At 29.4% G+C, this 22,973-nt stretch overlaps 1 protein-coding gene across 6 annotated transcripts in view; it reads right to left on the reverse strand.

Moving 5' to 3' along the window:
* The window catches only part of LOC128386397 (neuroligin-1-like), a 59,948-nt gene that overhangs the window by 3,886 nt on the left and 33,089 nt on the right, over window positions 1-22,973 (reverse strand). For all 6 annotated transcript variants that reach the window (XM_053345427.1, XM_053345429.1, XM_053345431.1 and 3 more), the window contains 6 exons: window positions 5,488-5,634; window positions 5,068-5,256; window positions 3,389-3,984; window positions 2,985-3,254; window positions 2,721-2,911; window positions 2,543-2,637 (listed from right to left, as the gene is read on the reverse strand). In XM_053345427.1, the coding sequence (XP_053201402.1) occupies window positions 2,543-2,637; window positions 2,721-2,911; window positions 2,985-3,254; window positions 3,389-3,984; window positions 5,068-5,256; window positions 5,488-5,634 (1,488 nt within the window). The remainder of the gene's footprint in view (window positions 1-2,542; window positions 2,638-2,720; window positions 2,912-2,984; window positions 3,255-3,388; window positions 3,985-5,067; window positions 5,257-5,487; window positions 5,635-22,973) is intronic.

Raw genomic sequence — 22,973 nt, forward strand, 5'->3', positions numbered from 1 at the left:
TTTCGAAGTCGAAACAGTAATCAATTATTCCGAAAAGGGAAAAGTTTTATTCTTAAGGTGGATAATGAGCTTGAACCCACCGGTGGGAAGAATCAGACAAAGAGTATTAGGAAACGAAATGGATGTCGAGGAAGGTCAAAGATCTTCGTGTGTCGTAAATGTGCCATTCGCTGGACATTGAAAGATCTTAAAATTGACATGAATCATTGGAATGATTTCTTGTCATAACTTGATCAGAATTTCCAGCAAAATCTCATCAGAATCACTAAAAAAAGAAGAGCTAAAGTTGTTTTTATTAATAGAAAAGTATTAATATGAGAGAGAATCAAACTTGAAATTTATTCTTCATTTTTTCTTCTTTTATCGAATTTTGAACATGTTCAAGGTCATAGACAATGTCACTTCAAACAAGTACTAAATGATGACATGATAATGATAGGGTGAGATTTGAGAGAAGTTTTCAATTTGTTCAATCGAAACAATAAAGAAATCGTAGCATCACAAAGGATTCATTTTCTAAGTTGAATGTCAACAAAAGGTTAGCATTGGTTTATGAGTGATTCACTATTGTTAACCCTTGACCCTTCATCGGATAATATAGTTAATCATGAAGACAATTCTGTCAAAAAATGTCAAATCCAAATCAGTCTGATTAGTTCACTTGTACTTGTTGTTCAAATGTCTCAATTCAAGTTATAAATAACGTCATCTTTTTTATTTGATTCACAGAATTTATTTGAAGATGATAATATATAAGTAAACAATGGATAATGATAAATGAAGATAAAGGTGAGTACAGTGCAGACTTAATGGTTGTTAATGTCAAAGTTTGATAGAAACTTAACTGAATCAGATTGATTAGAAGATGATGAAAGTACAAGTTGCAAAGAAAACAAGAAAAGATGACGAAAAAAAAGTTCTAGCAAATCCTAGTTTCCGTTTCCATACCCGACTATCACTTTCTCTCTGATTTGATTCATATCAAATGCTGTCAATCTCTCTCTCTCTCTCTCTCTCTCTCTCCATGTGATATCATATAATTCATCTTCATCATCTAAATCTTGATATAAAACTGTATTGAAATACTTGAACATGAATCTAAATGTCTAATCACGAAAAGATGTAAATGAGAAGAAAAAAATATTCACTCATCATGATGAAAACAAAGATGATATGAGCAAATTATTAATAGAAAAGATTATGTAATGAACAACTGACCAGCAACTAGCAAATATCCCACACAGCAAATGAGATCCAATTCTGAATCATAAGTTGGATTTCATTCATTAATCATGTGGATCGGCCAAAAACTAATCAAACTACAACATATCCCCAGCCCTTAATGGTCACAGAGCGAGGGAGAGAGAGAAAGAAAGAGAGAGAGAGAGAGTGACAGGGATAAGATATTATAAGAAAGGATGATAAAGAGGAAGATGGGGAGATAGATGAAGGAGGATACTAAATGAAAAAGGGAGATGAGGGTAAAAGTATTATATTCAAGGGGGAAAAGCTAAGAAGCAAAAAAGTCTTGTTAAGTGATCGCAATTCATTGGACAGCAATTGATTAGACCAATTTGTTACTTAGTATTATATTTCTTCATCCTCATCCTCATCCTCATCTTCATCTTCATCTCCATCTTAAAACAAATTGATAGCTTTCAAGTATCATGACTTGTTTTATTCCACTTAATTCATTGATTTCATGGTATTTCAGAGAGAAAGAGAGAGAGAGAGAGAGAGAGATAGTATGAACATAATGAAACCCAAAAGAAAATAGAGAAAAAATTGATTAGAACTAAATTTTACCCAAAGAAATTATATCGATAATATTTATTGATCATAATCACAATCAATGAGTTAAAATTAATTGTAAACCATTTGCACCTTATGGCTTAATGATGTGGTTATCATTAAGATAATTGATTTGATGATTAAGTGTTTTCATATTTAACTTTGTATTACATTGATTGTTAGTGTCCAGTGGTCACTTTTCAAAATATGAATCATTCAACTTGATAAAAGTGTAAAGCTAATTGTTGAATTGATATTGGCACCATAATCATCATCATTACGTTCTGTATATTATTGAATAAACAATTAATTACATATTAATAATTAATTGTATTATTTTGACATTTTCCTTTATTGATTTACTTTATCATTATTATTAATGATAATATTAATATATTATCACAATGAAATAGCCTGAGGTTAAGTTATTACTTGTACCAAACTAATATTATCAATGGTAAACAATCAAGTAATCAGTAGGCAAAACATAATTAAACCATTGTTCTTGATTGTTTAGTTATAACAATTGTGTTTACAATTAAAACTTGTAACCTACTTTCTGATTAATGTTAAAATAATTTGATTAATTTGATTGTCAAGATAAAATCTCAACAACTAATAGCCAAACAATCAAAGGAAAGTTCAACGGAAAATTTAGATTAAACTAACTCATTCTCCTTTGGACTTGAACATCAAACCAATCAATCAATAAGATCATTGATTGTTAATTAAATTATATCGCTAATCTTACCTAACATTAGATACTTTCTTTGGACAGTATCATATTCAGGCCAAATGAGACTTTCGATTCGATCCTTGGATTGAACTTTTATACCGTTTGGATTACTGATTGGAATACAAATTGAGATGAATAATTGATTAATCATTTTGAATGGATCATATTGATTAGTAGCGTTCAACAAACTTACCCAAATTTTACAAAGTTCACCCACTGGTTAATGGTCATTTCGGACAATACTAATTCAGGCTTAGAGTAATTGAGACGAAAGTGACCTAATGATTTAGATAAATAATGTTGAGCAAGTGGAGCACCAAAAAGATATGGTAGCTCATCCCCATGGACACAACCCAAACGAGCTGAGTAACCATAAGTTTCGGACTTGAAAATAATGATAAGAAAACAGAATTTTAAAAGTTCATCAATTAAACTGATAACTGATATTAAAATTTACCTGATAAACAAAAACATATGAATATATGGAAGGAGATTCAGATTTAATTGTCTTCTCAGTATTAGAAGGATTAACTGGATTAACAGGAGATCCTCTGAATCTTTGTAAGGCTGAGGTAAGTTTCTTATAATGTAATGAGGCTGTTTTGGTTATCGGTGCGACGACAAGCGCATCTCCAAGTATATCGATCAATGAATCAAGAATATTGATCGGATGCTCTGAAGGTACACTCCAATCAGTATATTCATTGATAAGTGTTAATGAGATAACCTAAAGGTATAAGAAAAGGAAGAAAAAAGAAGAGAAATTTTTTCTATCAATAGACAATTAAAACTATTACCTGATGAGAATCAGGGTGATCATTAACGATAATGATGATTATTATTATCAAATAACATTTTTACCTCTTGATAAAAGTTAACCATGTTTCGAACCAGAGTTCTCAATATGGAATCTCTTTTATCTAAATCGATTCCTTGTTTCTCTTCATCTTTACTGAATAATATTGGTGATTCGACTCGAGTTACACCAAACATTAATTGATAAGGTCTCATTTGATTACTACCAAAGGCAACGGTTGATTTAATTGAACCAGAATTTAAATTCTGAGGTGCTAATAAGGTTTTCTTATGATTGATATTTGCTGAAGGTAAATTGGATAATGATGATGATGAAGATGAGGATGATAATGATGAGGATGGAGATAAGTTAAATGAGGAATTGGATGTTTCCATTAAGATTCTGGGATCAGCTGGAACCACTAATCCATCAATTATTGGTCCAAATCCGGCAAGATAAAAATCATCATCATCATCTTCAATGTCAACCTTTAACAGCTCTTCCATTGATTTATCTCGTAGACAATCAACCATAGCGGGATTATCATAATTGGGACAATTAACCGCTTTCGATAAATATTTTGCATAGTCATCGATTCTGTGGGAAATTGCCCATGAACTTAATGCTGATCCCGACATCAGGATAACCTTATCAAATAAACCTATTGGTGTGGTTGATGGGTGACAAAGTGGGTATTAAGATTAGATTAGGAAGTAATCGAGAAGATGAAAATATTATCACTATTTTGATAACTTTTCCCAAAACATTTTCTTGATCAACATCACAACTCTAATCATATGTTGTTTCAGCTCTCGAAATGATTATGGATTAAATTAGTTTCGCTTAGTTTAATTAGATTTGATTAACATTTTCCCAACATCAATTAATCATCTATGTATCAGTATCATTATTGTAAGTATTAAATTAGTGATTATGTTTGCCCTTCTCATTGAATATTCAATTAACCAAATAATTTATTTTTTACTTGATTGTTGACAATTTATCGCAATTATTGCACTAATCATGTTAATTGCTTAGATTTGGACTGATTATTATTACTGGATGTGTCCGATTCGTGAGGATATTTGAACCTTTCAAATTGCAGTACAATTTCAGGGGAAATTTATGATTTTCTGAATATTATTTATCCGCTTTATTGTTTATTGAATTTTTACCTTTCTCTTGAATCATAAATTCTGATAATCAGGGTGAAATTATCTCTCTGTTTATTATCCTTTGAGTTGTGAGAGAAGAAAAAAAAGTTTATTGATGAAGGAAAAGTTCTGAGTTATTTAGTTTTAAAACTGAATTGTAACCGAAAAGGAAATGAGTAGATTTATAGTAAAAGCTCATGAAAAACTTTTCCCTGTAGAAATTCATCTCAATCTGATGATTACATTTTTTTCCACCTCAAACTTTTTTTCTTACTCGAGGAAAAAAGACAGAAAATCTCATTTCTCTGAACTTGAAACATATTATTCAAGCTACTAAACTTTTCCAATGGAATTCAGTTTATTCAGTAAACTTATTTCACCGAAAATTGAACTTACAGGAGAGAAAAAACTTTTCCACATTCATGGTAATGTAATAACATTAATAGTAAATAGATATGAATCTGGAGATAGAGAGATGATAAACATTTCACCCTTAAAACTAACACCAAGGAAAAATGAAAATCCTGAATTACTCAATGATATTGTCATGATGGAAACAGAATTGTCAATCTAAAGGTTGATGGTCTTACCCTGACTCAAAGGCGATACCATGAGCAGATTAACAAAAGCAGCACCTCGACTGTGTCCAACTAAGGTAACATTTTTTTCATCTCCCCCTATCTCCTTAATATTATCATGGATCCAATGGAGAGCGGCAATAATGTCCATAAGTCCATGATTCCCTCTAGTAGTACCATCAATAACGGTCGGTAAAAAACCTTAAGAAAATGTTTATTATCCAACAAGAATAGAACCCAATTAGAACATAATCTTATGTGATCTTCAATCAATATCATTCGAATTTCGAAAAAAAATTCTAATTTTAACTTCAATGACGAAATAAATCTTGAGAACTCTCTCTCTCTCTTCTAACAACAATTAAGATTAATCATCATCAGAACTTTAGATTGAAGAAAGAAAAATTTGATAATAATGATAATAGTATTTACCAAATAATCCAAGGCGATAATTAAGAGTTACCACAACAATATTCCCATAAGCTGCCAGAATTGTTCCTTCATATGAATTACCTGAGCCCCAATTGTATGATTCACCATGAATAAACACCATTACTGGAAGTCTGGTATCAGAATCCCCTGAAAAACAAATGCCACAACAATAAGAAGATAACAAAAAAAATATTAGAACAATAGAAGAGATTATTGTTAGTGATATTAATAGAAACAATTATCAAATATTATTAAACTGCAATCATATTAATATTTATCCATTGGAGTTGCTGTTGAATTTTCAATACTCAAAATTTCATCATTGAAAATGTTTACCTTGAATTAGCATTTGTAGATTCAACTGATTAATCAAATCTTGGATTCGTTTATCAGAATTGTTCATAACCATGTTTTTAAATTTCCATGTCTTGAATTTCAGGTTGTAAAATAATCAGAAACCTTGAGAGTTCAAGTGATTATCTTTCCATCATGAAATGAGATAAAGGTTAACTTTAAATGTTATTTCTCAAATCAACTCATTAAGTTTTATTGAATTGGGAGATTATCATGATAATCTCATGATTCAGTAGCTAATATCTTTCTCATTTCTTAGAAATTCAAAATCTTTATTCATTTTCATGTAAAATTCATTCATAGAGTTATTATTATCTAAAGTTTATGTTATTTTTTCCCTTACTAATTCAATTTCAAAGTTCTAATATCGACTGCGAATCATTGAGTAAGGAAAAATTTTTCATTCCATTAATCTGAATCTCATTTAAATATCATGTTAATTTGTAATCAACCTGATAACCATTTAAAGTTGAATCAAAATTCAACTAATCAATGAGAACCTCAAAGAAAAGTTAAACTTAACTGACATCAAACGATAGCTTGCTAATCATTATATCAAAATTTCAATGATTAACTAAATTGTTTCATGTTTTCAAGGATGAGTACGAAAAAATTTCGAAATCATCAAAACGATTGAATAAACTGAACACCCTGAGGATACGAAAGTGTTCAAAGTGAAAACAATAACTTGATATCTTTTTGGATATAAAGATGAACCGAGAAGATGAAGAGAGGGAATATTTTATTACATGGAATTAATTTCCACCCAATAATAATAATAATAATCTAAGAGTTCTGATAATTCTGAGAGTGAGAAATAACTATTAACTCAATTGTCTACAATTGGCTCCAAGTTATTTAAACATTAACAATCCTTTCCAACAATCAAAAGGTTAATTCTCAATATTAAACGTGATTAAGATTATATATTTTCCTCTGAGTATTTCCAATCCTTAAGGCTGAATTATTGTTACCTTAATCTAGTTCCATGGTGATTATTAATTATGATTATTGTTATTGTTATTACTCAATGTGTTGAATTATGATTACAGTTAATTGCTTTGTTAATTAGTTACTTTCTCAATGATTTAATAACATAAGTTAACCCTGAATGACAAGAAACGTGATAATTATTTTAATTGAAACAAAAATATCATTTCCTTTATAATATCAATAAGATGATGACACTTAATTATAAGCAATTAAATTTTAATCAGCACGTTTAATTGAATGTTTATTGATTTAATTTCAGCTATTATTTGATTGATTTGATTACATATTAGATATTAGAAATTTAAATTTTCTTTAATCAAAAAGGTTTTAAATTAATTTCTCTCACGATTGAAGCTTATTAATGTTTCTCATTGACAAGTTAATGATGATAATGATTCTGATGATGAGTCTGGTTTCATGATAATTGGATAAAATTCATGATCAATGAATTAGATAGATTAAGTAACTTATCAAATTATTGTTAATGGATAAAGTTATTTAACCAATTCTCAAGTTATCATGATGGATAATTTTTTTCTCCTTCTCTACTTACATGGGGAAGAGAAGGAAAAAAAAGTTCCAATGAAAATTTATCACTAAAAGATGAGGAAGATTGGAAAAAGTTTTTTTCTCTCCTTTCCTGAACTCAACGTATTTGAACTTATAAATATAAAACTTTTCTCTGTTCATGATTTCTCATGAAATTTTTTTCTTCTCTCCCATATGATAGAGACTTAAGCTCAACACTAATAACAAATGCTTCAAGGAAGATGAGGATAAGGAGAGAAAGAAAGGGAAAAAGTGGAGTAAATCCTGAGGGAAGAATCTCTTTCTTTTCCTTTTCTACTTGAATTCCACGTCTTTAATTGACAAAAGGAAGGCTAAAAGGAGAAGAGTATATGAAGACGCGAACCATGATGATGATGATAAGGAGGAGAAAAAGTAAGATGATCATAATAGAGGGATGATGATGTTGATTCTTTTTTTCGGATTAACTGAAAAAACAAAATTTCATTGAAAATGGATGAGTGACAATTGGAAATGTAAACAATAGTGTGATCATGATAAGGATTCGAAATGAAATAAGGAAGAGATTGAAGCCTGGAAGAGCAGACCGAGAGAGAGAGAGAGAGAAACGGTGATGAGGATGGAGAAAAGTTGATCAGAATTGTATTCACCATCTACAGGGATGTAACAGTAAATAAGCGATAATTTCTTTGTCTTCCGAATTGTTTTTTTTCACAGTTATCCTGTTCTTTTCTATTCTGAAATGTCAAGATTTTTTCTTTCCTTTTTCATCATCATCAGTCGATATCAATGTTTTATATCATTTGTCTTGAGATTCTGTTAATTTTCAGATTAAAACGTTTCTCTCGGCTTGAGTATTCATTTCACAGGGGGATCAGTGAGAATAGAATCCCAATAAAACATAGAGAGAGAGAGAGAGAGAGAGAGAGAGAGAGAAATAAAGAGACACACGAAATAAGGATGCAAGAAAAAGCTCATTCACAATATCCCATGAAATCGATTAAGAATCATTCTCATGTAGAATTACCAATAAAAAACGAGAGAGAATTATTCTCATCGACGCCATTTTCTTCCACATTTGTAGAGCAAATCTTTCTTTTCCTCATTGTACCCGAGAGAAGATAATCTGTCAGATACGATTCGATTTTTTTCTCTCTTTTATTCGAACCGTTCAAAAACTTTATTCTAACCAATTCGATAGAAAACAAATTATAATAAAATAATGAGAAACAATAAAAGTCCAATGATCAAGACTAACAGGTAAAGTCTATTGTGTATTGAGTTCTCAAAGTGTTAAGTTGAAAAAATCTTTTGAAACCATCGAAACTTATTTTCGAAAAAAAAAGTTCTAATCCTCTAAAGAAAATGATTATCCATCTTATATGTAAAAGATTTACCTTGAGAATCTAGAGATTAATCAATCAGTGATAACAATTGACTTGATTAGAATTGAAATTAATCAGAACAATCAATCTAAACCAATCCAATCAAAGGCAAATAAAAGTTAATCACTGAGCTCCACTCAAATTAATTATCAATTTAAAACAACAATCAATTGAATAACATTATAATCCAAATACTAATATTGCTTCAGTTTGTTAATTCATAATTAAATTATATTCATTTATAAGGTGCAATTGGGAGTTTAGACTCAATCTGATTATGATCATCTTAATTTTTCACAATTAAAGAAACACATCTAGATAATAATAATTAAAATAAATTGCGAGTTAATCATTGGATGAATAATTTGACTCGAATTGTATTAATTTGCTAATTACAATTTTGTTTGGAGCTTTTTTTTATACTGTTATTCATTGAAAAACATTAGAATGACAATTAACTATTACAATTGAAAATGTCACTTGGTTTTTATTTGAATAGTAAGATTAGAAAATTAGAATAACAATTTAATTTCAATTCATCCCAACAATTAACTTGACAGATAAATAACCTCTAATTGTTGTCATGTTTTAAATTAAATTGTCATCAATAGATTATCAAAGAAGTGGAATAAGATAATATTGAGATATTGTCCACCTCCTACTCATCAATTTATCGTTCACTGGGCTGAAAGATGATTATATTAACTACTACATTTCATGATGATAATCATCTTACATGAAGATAATTATAGTTGATTATTGTCATTTCATGGTAATGATTTGAGGAAATGAATGCATCTAATCATGTTAAATGAGTCAAAGTCTCAAAGGATAATGAAATTGTACCAATGAAACCCGGAAATGAGCTCACAGAACTTACTCTCAATCTTTTCAGTCACAATTTTCACCTCAGTGACAGAGAAAAAAAGTTCTAACTCTACATTTGATCCAGGTCAAGGTGGAGAAAATTATAGGAATTAATTAATCACCCCTGGAGGTTGTTCTCATCAAGATTCTCGAGCAATTATTATATAAGAAGTACAGATCAATCTCATTGATCTAAAAATCTTACAATCAACTTTTGATGAGCTTAAAATAGAGTTCAATCAATGAATCAGAATCAGAATTATCATGAAAAAAAAAGCTGAAAGGATTAGATATGTAATTCCGTTAATTATGTTTGGAAATTCAGTTCAGGACAATTCTGACTTGGTATCAACCCTCATGTCACACTTGTTATGATTGCAATGATTCAAGCATATTATTCATGGTGATACTCATGTAAAAGTATTATTATTATTTTTATCCTTTGTTATTATTAGCAATAATGATCAACAATAATAATGAATAATAATAACAGTAAATTCAATATGATGATGATAAGTAAAGATTATTGGGTTGACCAAAGAAAAGGAGAGCGAGAGAATGAGGGAAAGATGAACAATTTTTAGAATGTCCAATATTTTCATCTTCATGGTAAGAGGATCATGTTAATAATTCTGGATAAGATTCAAAGGGAAAAGTCAAGTGTACATGATATTGTTAATATATCATCATCATGGAGAATAGGAAGTGGGTGGGAGAAGTGAAAAAGGAAATGTAACATGTATAATTAGAGGAATAACTTTCTTTTCTAGTGATATTCTCAATAGAATCAATCCTGAGCAAAGAAATCACCATGAAAGAGGCGGTAGATCGAGTGGGAGGAATCATCATTTACTGAACAATTATCCGAGAAAAGAATAAAGAAAAAAAGTTATAATCATTTGAAATAATGTATTGACTTATAATTCCTACTCAGATACTCATGATTTCTGTCATGCTAAAGTTTATATCTCAATATAAGTTCTGACCTCTCTCTCTGTCTCTTTCTTTCTTCCGAGTCTATCAATGAATTGAATGAAATTGGTTCATCTGATATAACAATTGAATATCAATTATCTTGTTTGAGTCAAGAAGATGTAAAAAAAATCAAGCTACATTTAGATAACTTCAATCTCTCATCAAGTTGAATCATTATCTTAATAGTGAACTACCTGTCACTTGATTGTACCAATGATTTGAAACGACTTAGTAATGGACATTAAATAATATCAGGGAAATTCAGAATAAGCAAATTTCCAAATCAGATGACATACACAATTAGCTTGACCTTAAATACTTGAACCTGTCAACGTGTTTACTTGACATTATTCCAAAGTTCCAATGTTTTTCTAAACCATGAAGGAAGATAATCATGAAATGAGATCACAGAGAGAGAGAGAGAGAGAGACATGAAAAACTATCAGAGGGAATAGCTCATTACTGAGCTTGATCACTTATTACAGTTTATTGAACAATTGATCAACTCAAGTTGTCGCGAAAAAACATGATTTTATTCACTTGATGATAAGATTCAGCTCACTTCATGTACCTGTATAGATAATCACTAATAAGAGATGCCACCGACAAGTCTAATCTCCATCCTCTGTAAGTAACATCCTTCTCCTCCTCCTCCTCCTCCTCCTCCTCCTCCTCCTCCACCTCACCAACATCAGAATCATCTTAAGATTTCAACTGATATCAGTTTAATGTTGTTATCAAGGTTCATCTTTAATTCCTTCATTCAATTCACATACAATCTTGTACTTGGCATTTTTGAAATTAACTCTTCAATACAATGACACACCACAACCATCACGAGTATCGTTGAAATGATAAACCTGCAATTGACTAAAACGTTAATCATCATCACGAATAATTATCAAATGAACACCATAGATTGAGTAATTAACTACAATATTTATTAAGCTGAAACCTTGGGTTGTTCAAATATAATAACAAGAAACATCAGATTAACAGCCAAAAATCAAAGGGAAAAAGGTTTCACTGATTAAAGATCATTATTCTGAATATTGTATTAATAAGACTGAATTTCTCATGAAAACCTCCCATTAACTTATCATGATCATTATCTTAACCATCGTGATAATAATAACATAGTATCAATTTCTGGTTACCAGGAAGAGAAGCAAAAAAAAACTTACATCAAACTGAATGTAAAACTATCTATTGATATTATTTTCCATCTCATGGTGATTCATGATCATGATGATGATGACAAGTCTCTTGTGTTTATCAACATCATCATTATTTTCATGTTGAAATGGTTCATTCAGCTTACATGAAGGAAAAAAAATCCAATAGACCAAAATCTTGACCAGAAAAACAACAAGAAAACAAAAAAAATCATATAGCCACCAAAATGAATCTAATAATGACCATTGACCATCCAAGTATCGAAACAAAATTTAAGGTGATAAACATTTGAAAACTTTTCACCAATTTCATTGATTCAATCAGTGTTGTGGTCAATAGAATGACCATTATCTTGATTACATGTTAGCATCATCAACGAAATTCATCTTTAATTAATATTCTGATGATTCCAATCAAAAGGATAACATATATGTATACAAAGAGATAATAAGATTCTTTCATCACATTTTTTTTCCTTCTTATCATCACTTTTCTCTTCTATCATCATCTTATCATCTTTTTGATATATTTTCTTATTCCATTCTTTTCTTCAGCTTTTCATCCTCATCTTCATCTCAGTTCAACATTGAGATCACGTTTCTGATATAAGCTTATCTTTGATATTATGTTCAATTCTGATGATGATAATACTTGATAATAAAATGATATCCCATTTTCACTTCAATCATAAACTTACACACCCACCCTGTAGTTTTTGGTCACCCTTATAAGCCAATATATTATCATGTGAGAGTAGAGACTTTGAATTATCATGATAATAGTTACATAATCATGAGAAGGATGAAACAACTTTAGAGTGGAGTTTTTTTCTTTTAAATAGAAATGAATTGACAGGAAATTATTCTGATTCCCATGGAGAGTTCAAATAAACGGGGGAAAATGAAAAAGATTTAAAATTATCAATGATATTACTCATCAAAATTCAAGATTATCTCCATAGAAACACTCAGGTAGTTTTATCATTTTCTGATATTGATAAAACATTTTCATCGGATATTAAAGATTCTGAGACTATTGAAAAACTATCAAAGAATAATATCTAGAAATATCTACTGAACAATTGACGAAAGTTCAGTGATATTCAATTTTCATGGAAACTTTTAATACTATTTTGAAATCTTCTTTTCTCATGGTTCATCAAAGTTGAGCCTGTCATACTAATCGTAGATTGAACTTTCCATCTTGGCTCAATTTTACCCGCAAATCAGCTCAGAATTGTAATCATATACCACCATGAAAAACAGGCAAGTTTTATCTGCAGTCTATTTCACCCAAATAGTAAAAAAAATCAATCATGTACTCACGTTGATAATTTGCTATTCTGGAGGTAAAAAATTCACCTTCAACTGAATAAATGTAATTCAGTTCATTTTTCAGTTGTTAATATCAACTGAACATTTATCAACTATTTTTCCGTAATATATTATCAATCGTGAATGATAAATATCTTTACTGTTTTCCTTACGCTGAATTATTCAATTGAACGAAAAGCATAACAATTGATTATGGATAACAATACAAATCTAATCAAATCTAATTGATAATCAATGATGATCATGATAGTAAACTGATGATGGTAAAAAAAAGTAATGATAAAACAGAAAATACATGATTTAAGTTGCAGGGAGATTTTTATCAATCTTTAACAATCAATAATGGGAAAAAGTTCTGAGATGATGATAATAATAATGACGATGATGATGATGATTATGATTATGATGATAATGATGATGTAAGTGATAAAAACGAGAATCAACTATTTGGTCGGTTTTAGCGACATCATTTCATGGTGACTGATGGGATTTCCTAAAGTAGCTTCAGAATAGAATCAGAATTCATGAAAAAAATGGGGAAAAAAGTTTTCCTCACAGATGAACACATGAAGACATAAAACAAGCATGAAGATGATGATGATGATGATTAGGTGATGATGCGTATATAAGAGTGGGTGGTGGTGGAAGATGAGGAAGACTGAGTAAGTGAAAAACTGTATAAATGATCATCTTAATGATCCATATAATGGTCAAGGAATTTTCAATTCCATATCAGAATCGAAACCTTCATTTTTTTTTTATTCTTTACTCAACTCACCCTAAGATTCATTTATCGATATTTTTTTTATTGACCATTTAAGTGTCCGAAAAATTTTTCACTCCCTTACACAAACTCATATAAACTTTACTTGGGAATCTCAATTGTTGAACTTTATCTGGAATGGTTATCGTAAAGATGATAATATTCAATGAACAATTTATATTTCACCAACAATCAAAATTGTTTACTTAGAGAATCATAATCACAATTTAAAATGCCTCATCTCTTGATTAAATGTCGTTAACCTGATTGGAATGGTTAATCAATTTGTCGTTTCGTCATCGAGTTGATTTTATACAATTAATTGATTACCATTTGATTCAGCTAAAGTTTTATATTAATATTAATATTAATACTTTATCATAATTAGATTGATTTCAATTTTTTCCTATCAGTTAACCAGTAATGATTAATCATTAATCTTTGTATTATTAAATTGAATCAAAATTAAGAGGTTCAAGTTGATCAATTTAAAATGTGATTAAGTGAAAATCATTCAATTCAATAATCTATTAATTTGATTAATCAAACAGCAGAATTGAAGTGTAATTATCATTTGATTGATTTGTTGCTAAACTTTTTCTCGTCTAGATGATTAATTATTAATCGATTTCAATCAACATTTGATTAGATTTGATTAAAGATTAATCGTATTTGCGACTAATCTTGTATTCAGATCATTTAACTCTCTCAAATTGATTCTAATTGATAGCTAAGCCAAAATGACTACGAATGATTTTATTAATAAGAACTTATCAGCCGGTTCGAAACTTTCATGTTCGAGGTCAAAACTAAACGTTCACCTCAAATTGGACCTAATTCTTGAAAGAAACGAATATGATGAAAGAGTTTTTTTTCCCCTCGAAAAGCGACCCAAACTTAGAACTTTTTTGTAATTGTTATTCAGGACAAAGTTCGAAGGTGAAAATTATTCACGTCCAAACATTGACAGATTTGAGAATTGAAAAGAGCATTAAAAGAGGAAAGTTGAGTTCGAAAGATATTGAACAATATTTTCTCCCATGAAAGTTAAACTGAATAAGAGATAAGATGAAATCATGTAAATATTAATATCAACACTTGAATTGAGACAATTTACTCATCATTATTTTTACAGAACAATAGAAAATGCTTTAAGCGATAATAAATATATTGTGAGAATATCATGAAGATCGAGGAGGAAAAAGTTCTAATCTTTTTGGAAATTTTCTTTTTCCTTCTTATTCTTCAGATTGTTCAAATTATCTCTTCCCATCTGAATATATTTCATCATCATCATGATTCAGTTGGAAAGTTAAATTTGTATTCAAGATATGAAATAAAGTCAACAGTTAATTTTAAGCCTTAAGGTGAAAGGAATTGATGTTTAAATTAACATTATCTTTTCCGGGATTATCATGAAAATCACATGAGCTTTTTATCATGAACATAATCATGAAGAAAATATCAATCGGGCTGAGCAATCAAGAAAAAAATTCAACCTTAATTGACTCACAAATGAATCAGTCATTAAGAAGCATTAATAAGATTAATTTAGAAAAGGAAAAATTTTTTTTTCTCTCTCTCTTTTCTAATTAACTAATTCACTTCCTAATAATTTAATTTAATTGCTTTCATTATGTCAACACCTTCAATCAGCTAAATAATTACCTAACTAATTATTAATAAATGATAATAAACAATTAGCTGAATGTCAACATGGAAAAAGTTTTCAATAATCAAAATGACAAATTTACCTAATCATTTGTCATTAATTGAACCATTAACTTTATTGTCACAATTTAATCACTTTGTCTTATTATAACTCAATTAATTGTTTTCAGTGAGTGAAAACTTTTCATTTGATTTTGCTTTCAAATTGATTGAATCAAATTTAATTACGATCGGTTGTGGATCCTATTGATTACTGTGACTATTTGTTTTACTTTAATTTAATTTAGACAAACAACTGATTTGGTGAACAATCAAGAATAACAATGATATGGTTACATGAAAATCGGTTGAGTATAAAAAAAAAGTTCCAAACAAATTCTGAACATTTTCCATTGATGTTGTATCGAAGGTTGGAAGAGGGAACAATCAAGTAGAAATGAATATGAGATTTACTTTTATCTTGGCGTTGGAAATTGAATGAAAAAAAATTGATATCAGAACTTTTGACATGATAAAAAGAGATAAAATTCTTGCCTAGTTAACATACCATGAACTCAGTCAACTATTAAACCAGAATTGAACACTAGAAGGTATTGCATGAACATCATCATCATGCTCAAAAAGACTGAGATAATATAAATGACGAGAATCATTCAGATGGATTAATGAATTAATCTTCATGATAAACATGGTGATTGAAACAATTTTCACCAAGCAAACCAACTAAATGAATAAGAATCTCAATTTTTCATCTCTCTCTCAACAATTATGAGTAACAATTAATCAGTAAATTTTTTCATGGAATAGAAAAAAAGTTTCAAAGTTATGAAACTAAAACGATTCATTGAACTTCTCATGAACAATGATAACATTTGATCATTGAAAATCAATTTTATTCCAACTCCATCAATCTAGTTTATCTTTTCCAATTTATCATCTTTATCCTAATCTTTTTTTATCCATGTTGATATGATAATACTACCATTCAAATGTTATCAAATGTCAGATAATCGATTGGAAATTGAGAATGATTGTAGAAAGTGATGGTCACTTTGAAAAGGGGAAAGAAAATAATATCACAAATACAATAAAAACTGACCCTTTAACTTAAAGTAATTGATATTTTTTGTTTATCTAAAATTGATATTTATTATCAGAGAGGGATAATAATTCAAACGATAATTGTTTTCATGATTTTCATGTTTTATGTTATCATGATTGTTGGAATTCAATATCTAATTGCAATGTTCCTTGATTGTTATCATTTAATTTCATATCAAATAACGAATAGAAAATTGAAAAACTGATAATTTCATGATTCCGAGTATATGGAGATACATACTGGACAGTTGAATTCCAATTATCGATTAATATCTCGAATTTCAAAAGACAATAACATGGAGAATTGGATAAGTTTGCAATTGTTTTTAGAAACACGAATTAATTGAATCGCTGAGTTAATTGAATTATTTGGTTTTCTGAAAACTTATCATCAATTTTCAACTGTAGGAACAGAAATTTCGTATTTTCTTGAGATGAGATTGATTTTCCATGGAGATCTACTAGTAATTTGACGATGATGAGAGAAGCAAAGTTCCAGACAGGAGAAGTTCCAAGAAAAGAGAGACTAATTATCATGATTAACTGGTCTCTGGTCTGATGAAAATTCTGAGATTCTATCATGCTGTTTCATCATCAAGATATATATACCATGGACTATGTAGTTACGGTGTATTACTTTGGGGAAATATTATCACAACTCATCAACAATAAACTTACACCGATATTACATCTTATCTGGAAAAATTTTCATGACAATTTCTGAGAGGAAAGAAAAACATATCATGAAACCTACCGAGAGGAAATAACTCAAGGAATCACACGAATGAAATCTAACAAGTAGGAAACATTTGGATATACAAGAATTCTAGTATATTAACCATAAGAAACTCATGAAATTGATGATTTCCTGAAAAATTTCATCAAGAAGTAAATAAAATAATCGATATAAACACAAAGAAAAAAAAACTTTTTATAACAAGAAAAAGGTTCCATGATAGAATCTGATTTTTATTAATATGTTATATAATATTTCGTTCATGGTGATGACAAGTATGAATCTTGATGAACTTTTAACCATGAAAAAGTTCATGAATAAAAAATGGAAAAACTCTGAGACAGAACAATATCAACGAAATGATAGACAAAACTTTAAGGTTGACAAAGCGAAAGTTAATCACAAGTAGCTTATTATTTAATCATTAGACGATTTCATTTCACAATAGTAAACAATTAATCAGAGATATCAGATTAATTTTCCGTAAGCAAAGATTAAGATAATCTTAAAGATGATAACAAATATAAACTATGAAGAAAATTTAATTGAGTGAATCTGATTAGACCAAATTCATTTCCCTTTAGAATATAAAAGTTTCTGATTTCATTAAATATTATGGTTCAATTAGGTAATGATGTTTGTAATAGATAATTTTTGTCCTTGTTTCATGATAATGAATTTTATCACCACATTGATAAGGAGTAAGATTATCTCTCAAGTCATTCCTTTAGCCCCAATAGAGATTAACTCGTTAGAGAAAACAAAAAGCTATAAAATATCACTTAGCATCGGGTTAATACTTTGCACTAATCCACTTTGATCCACTTCAACAGCTCATCTTATGTACTCTCTATGTGAGCGACTCTCCTTGGAGCTTTCAATTTTCAGTGGCTTTTAACTTACTCTCTCTCTCTCTCTCTCTCTCTCTCTCTCTCTCTCTCTCTCTCTCAAAGTACATTTACTTTTATCCCTCATCCTAGTTACCTGACTTTACATGATGATGATGATAATCACCAAGACTCACCATAAACCCAGTTACTGGTACAAATGTTGAAAGCCATTCAACTGAATCCCTAAAGACTCATATTGGATTGAAAATCACAGATAACTGACCAAGACACTCACAAGCTTTTTGACCAGATTTTAAATTCAGGTTATCTCCTTATCATGACAGTTATCATTGATGATGATTATCTTTGATAGAGAATAACATGATAATACACACATTTGAAATGTAGTAAAAGCTAAAATGTTAACATAAATTATTGCCATGGAAAATAAATCAACTGCATGTAATTTATTCAGAGTTTGGCTCTTGAAGTAAAATGAAATTCAGCCAATGATAATGTTCATACTATTGAAATCAATTATTCTGGTGTTATAATATTCTTATTATTCAATCTATTGATTCAAATACAAAGCCAGATATTATTGATAATTTTTAAGTAACATCACCATCATCATGGGAAATAATATCAGTCTGTTTACATTTCCAAACATTAATGATGAATATGATTCTATCATAAGCTTGAATACATAAAGTTTTCCATGTAGTATTCAAAGTGAACGAATATGGAGAGAATTTATGAATAAAATGCCTTTCAGCACTCAGAGAAAAGTTCTAAAAGTAAGAGTAGCTTTTCAGGATTGGGTTTCGGTGAGAAACTTTTTATCCATTAAAATAGAGGAAAAAATATTTCGACATGAATCTCATGAGATCGTTTGAAAACACACAAAGTTTTCAACGATTTCCTTTTTGTTTAGCAGTTACAATTTCATTTACCCGTTAGCATCATCATCATGTTACCATGAAAGAAAAGCATATGATAGTTAACCGTGAATACCATGATCATTACCATGTTTTTGGAAAGAAGAGAAAAAAAAATGTTCAAAATGGCAAACGACTCAATAGATATGAACTGTTTGCATTTTCGAGAATTTAAAAATTCAGTTCTCATGAATTCATGTGTATCTGGATTTAGATTGGGAAGAAAAGTTCAGAAAAGCGTGATAATCATTCTAAAAAGGCAGAATCCTCTTAACACTGAGCATTTGAAAAAGCTTGAAATGATAACCTGAACATTATAAGTAAGAGTGGGGGAAAATAAACTATTACAAGGAAGAAGATGATGAGAAGGAGGAGAAAGTGGCTTGTAAAAATGCCTTAGGGAGGCATGAAAACATCACTCCCACCGATAGAAAAGTGCAGGGAGACAGGATGATGAGGTGAATATGATAAGGTGAAAGGCGGAAAAGAGTAACTGAAATAAAACAAGAGTGAAAAATATCAAGAGATAAAATTTTCAGAGTGAAAATTGTTCCAATGAAATTACTTTTTATTGTACATTATTTTCATTCATGAAACATGATGATGATGATGCTACATGAAAGTTCAAATGATAATCATTCATTATCATCATGTTTCATCATTAAGGGTCTTAAGATAAAACTGAGAGTGTAATATATGAGATACACCTAAGAAACTGAACTTTACTGATTCACTTCCTTTATCATGGCTTAACCTTCATCTTAATCCACTTTTCCTCCCCTTGGCCTCTCTCACTTATTCTTATTTATTCTCTCCCTTTTTTTCTCTCTCATTACACTTTTTCATCTCCCTTTTCACTCCCTTTTCTTTCTCATCCTCCTCTCCCATTCCATGACATTAATATCATTCACACCATGGGAATTGAGATAATATATTCAACTAGTTAATATCTTCAAAGATCCAAGTAATAAATGATATCAACAATCAAACAAGATTATCATCCATTTAATCGTTATCCTTTTGATATATCTCTCATCATCATCTTTAATCATCATCATTAATCTACATAAATCAACATAATTTTCAATAATCAATCAAACTGAAACGCTTCCATCAGCTAATCTAAACCAATTCCAATCCAACAATCATTCAATACAAACTTTGATCATAATAATGAATCTAACCCTTTGATCATCATTGTGAAAACTTGTTGATTTATTTAACACACTAATCAGTCAATTGGCAATCAATTAGTTTATCAAGCCCAATTTCAATTTTCACATTATTGTTACTGAAATTGAATCTTTATCTTCATGTTATTGAAATGAAAATAACTTAACCATTCAATTCAATTCTGGTTTTGTTCATATTTTGTTTTCTGTTGAAATTCAATAAACACTGAATTATATTAACAGACAACATGATATGAGTTCTCAACTTTTTACCTCTTCTATTTGCTTATTATATTATCATGATATATAATATTTACTTGAAACTGAATCAATATCAATATTCAATCTCAAGTGATTTAAATTGTGAATGTTGATTTTTAGTTTGCAATCAAAAACTTTCAACTTTAGATAAACTCATATTTTTATAAATATTTGTTTCAGTTTAAATTGAGTAAAATTTTCATCATGTATTACACACACACTATGATACTATTATCATGGTAGTTTGCACTATTTTCCTATGATCATGACATTCTGATTAACTCCCTTGGTGATTAAAAAGTAGATCAAATATTCAGATAGATTTCATTATGAAGATGATTAAGCCACAGAAAAAAAGTACACGATCATGGAATGGATATTATTTCATTATCATTATTATTATTAAATAAGCAGAATATATTATCAAAAGTTTCACCAAGAGCTAATATAAACAAGGTGTCAACAGGAAGGCAAACTTTGTTTTAGAAATTTTTTTTTGAAAAAAAAGTTTCGAAATCTAAGTTTTTTATTAAAAGAGTTACAAAAAGTTAACAGTTAACCTTTATTCTGTTCTTAATATAAATATCGTAGACTCAACCGATTCATGTTCATGAAATTGTAACAGAATTATTGAAGATTTTGATTCTTTCACTTTAAACATCTAATATTTCGAGCCAAAAAACACTAAGAACTGGCAGAAACTTGGTCAATTATATAAACACCGAGGCTCAGATGGAGTATTTAAGTAGCATGTATGAACAATGAGCTCGAGCAAGCTCAAGATGAAAATATTTCTTGAATTATTGAATTTATCATGAAAATTTGTTCAAATTGAGTAGTTATAATAAGACCGGCTCCAGGCCAATTGTCCGATCCAGACCAAATTTTTCTCTCAATTTTTTGCGCGCGAAATTTAAATGTTTTAAAGACAATAAAGTGTGTAGATATTTGTGAATATTGTTTTAATGATATCTTTTAATTGAAAGATAATGAAAAGAAGATAGTGATGCTCAAAGTGAGCGATTAGAGGCTGAGAAATTCTCTCTCTTGATACCGTATTCTTGGTTTAATTTTTTCAAAGCCCAATCAATAAATTTGATTTCTTTGTTTCCTTCCGGGCCTTCCTGAATTTGTAATAGTTTTCTCATTTTGAGATTTTCTTCCTCAGTGCTTTTGTGTCTTTCATTGAGCTCATCAAACTGGTTCCTCATAATATCTATTTCGATGAATAGTTCATTAAGTTTGACTCTCAAGCCAACCAATTTGCTTGATACTCCAGACTGAACCAATTTTATTTTATTTTTTCCGTCAGCTCATCCTCTTTTATACTTTCTTTAAAACATTTAAATTTCGCGCGCAAAAAATTTGGTCTGGATCGGACAATTGGCCTGGAGCCGGTCTTATTATAACTACTAAATTGTAAGAGAAAATTAGTAAACTAAAGTTTAGAAATTTTTTCATTGGTTTACAAGAAGAGACAGATTAAAATTCTGATCAGATTTCAAATTCGTAAGCATTAAAAGTACCCAAGAGATATCAGAAGTTGATGAATTGTACTTATAATGAGTAGTAAATGAAGTTCAACTAATTCAGCAGGTACCATGAATTTGCCAGAAATTAACTCAATTTAGTGATAGAAAATTTTTTAACCAGGTTAAATATATCATGATTTTAATACCATTTAATGATAACAACTATTCTTGTAAGGTAATAAATGAGTAGATTCTGATAATTTTGTATTCTTAATCAGGCTGGAAATAATTTCCTTGAAACTTTGTCTTCACCAAAAAAAACTCGAAATTGAGGTTAAATATATTTATTAATGCGAAACTATCTAAACCCATTCCATTCATCATGTGTTACCCATTCTTGTTCATTGAAATGTCGTCTTCATGATATGAAGTTACCAGGAGGGATTTGTAATTGATATACACCCGTTACCTCAATCAGAATCTCTGGAGTGTCAAAAAAGTTTCATGATAAAATTTGATTGATTTCTTGAGAAAAAAAGTTCATCATGATGAAAAGGATACGAAAAAAGTTTAAGGGAAAATTTAAAGTTTATCATTTCCATATTTCATGATTGAATCAGTAAAGATGATGAAGATGATGATGAAATGAAAAGAGAATATGAAACAGAAACTCTGTGGGAAAAGGTTGTTCTTATTCATTGGATATAAATTCTGAGAGGAAAAAAACAAAAGAATATCATGAAAATTTGGTTCCAAGACAAAAAGATCAAAAGAAAACAAAAAAAGTTCTTTGAGAAAGTTCAATTGATTAGGATAACAATTCCATGACAAAATGACTATCAAACAAAGAGATGATTCAATATCTAAAGACAGATCAATATTCATGATAATCTTCAACTTAGTAATCATTAACAATTAGAAACTTTTCTC

The sequence above is a fragment of the Panonychus citri genome, unplaced genomic scaffold, assembly GCF_014898815.1.
Source record: "Panonychus citri isolate SS breed McGregor unplaced genomic scaffold, ASM1489881v1 Contig00068, whole genome shotgun sequence".
Lineage (NCBI taxonomy): Eukaryota > Metazoa > Arthropoda > Arachnida > Trombidiformes > Tetranychidae > Panonychus > Panonychus citri.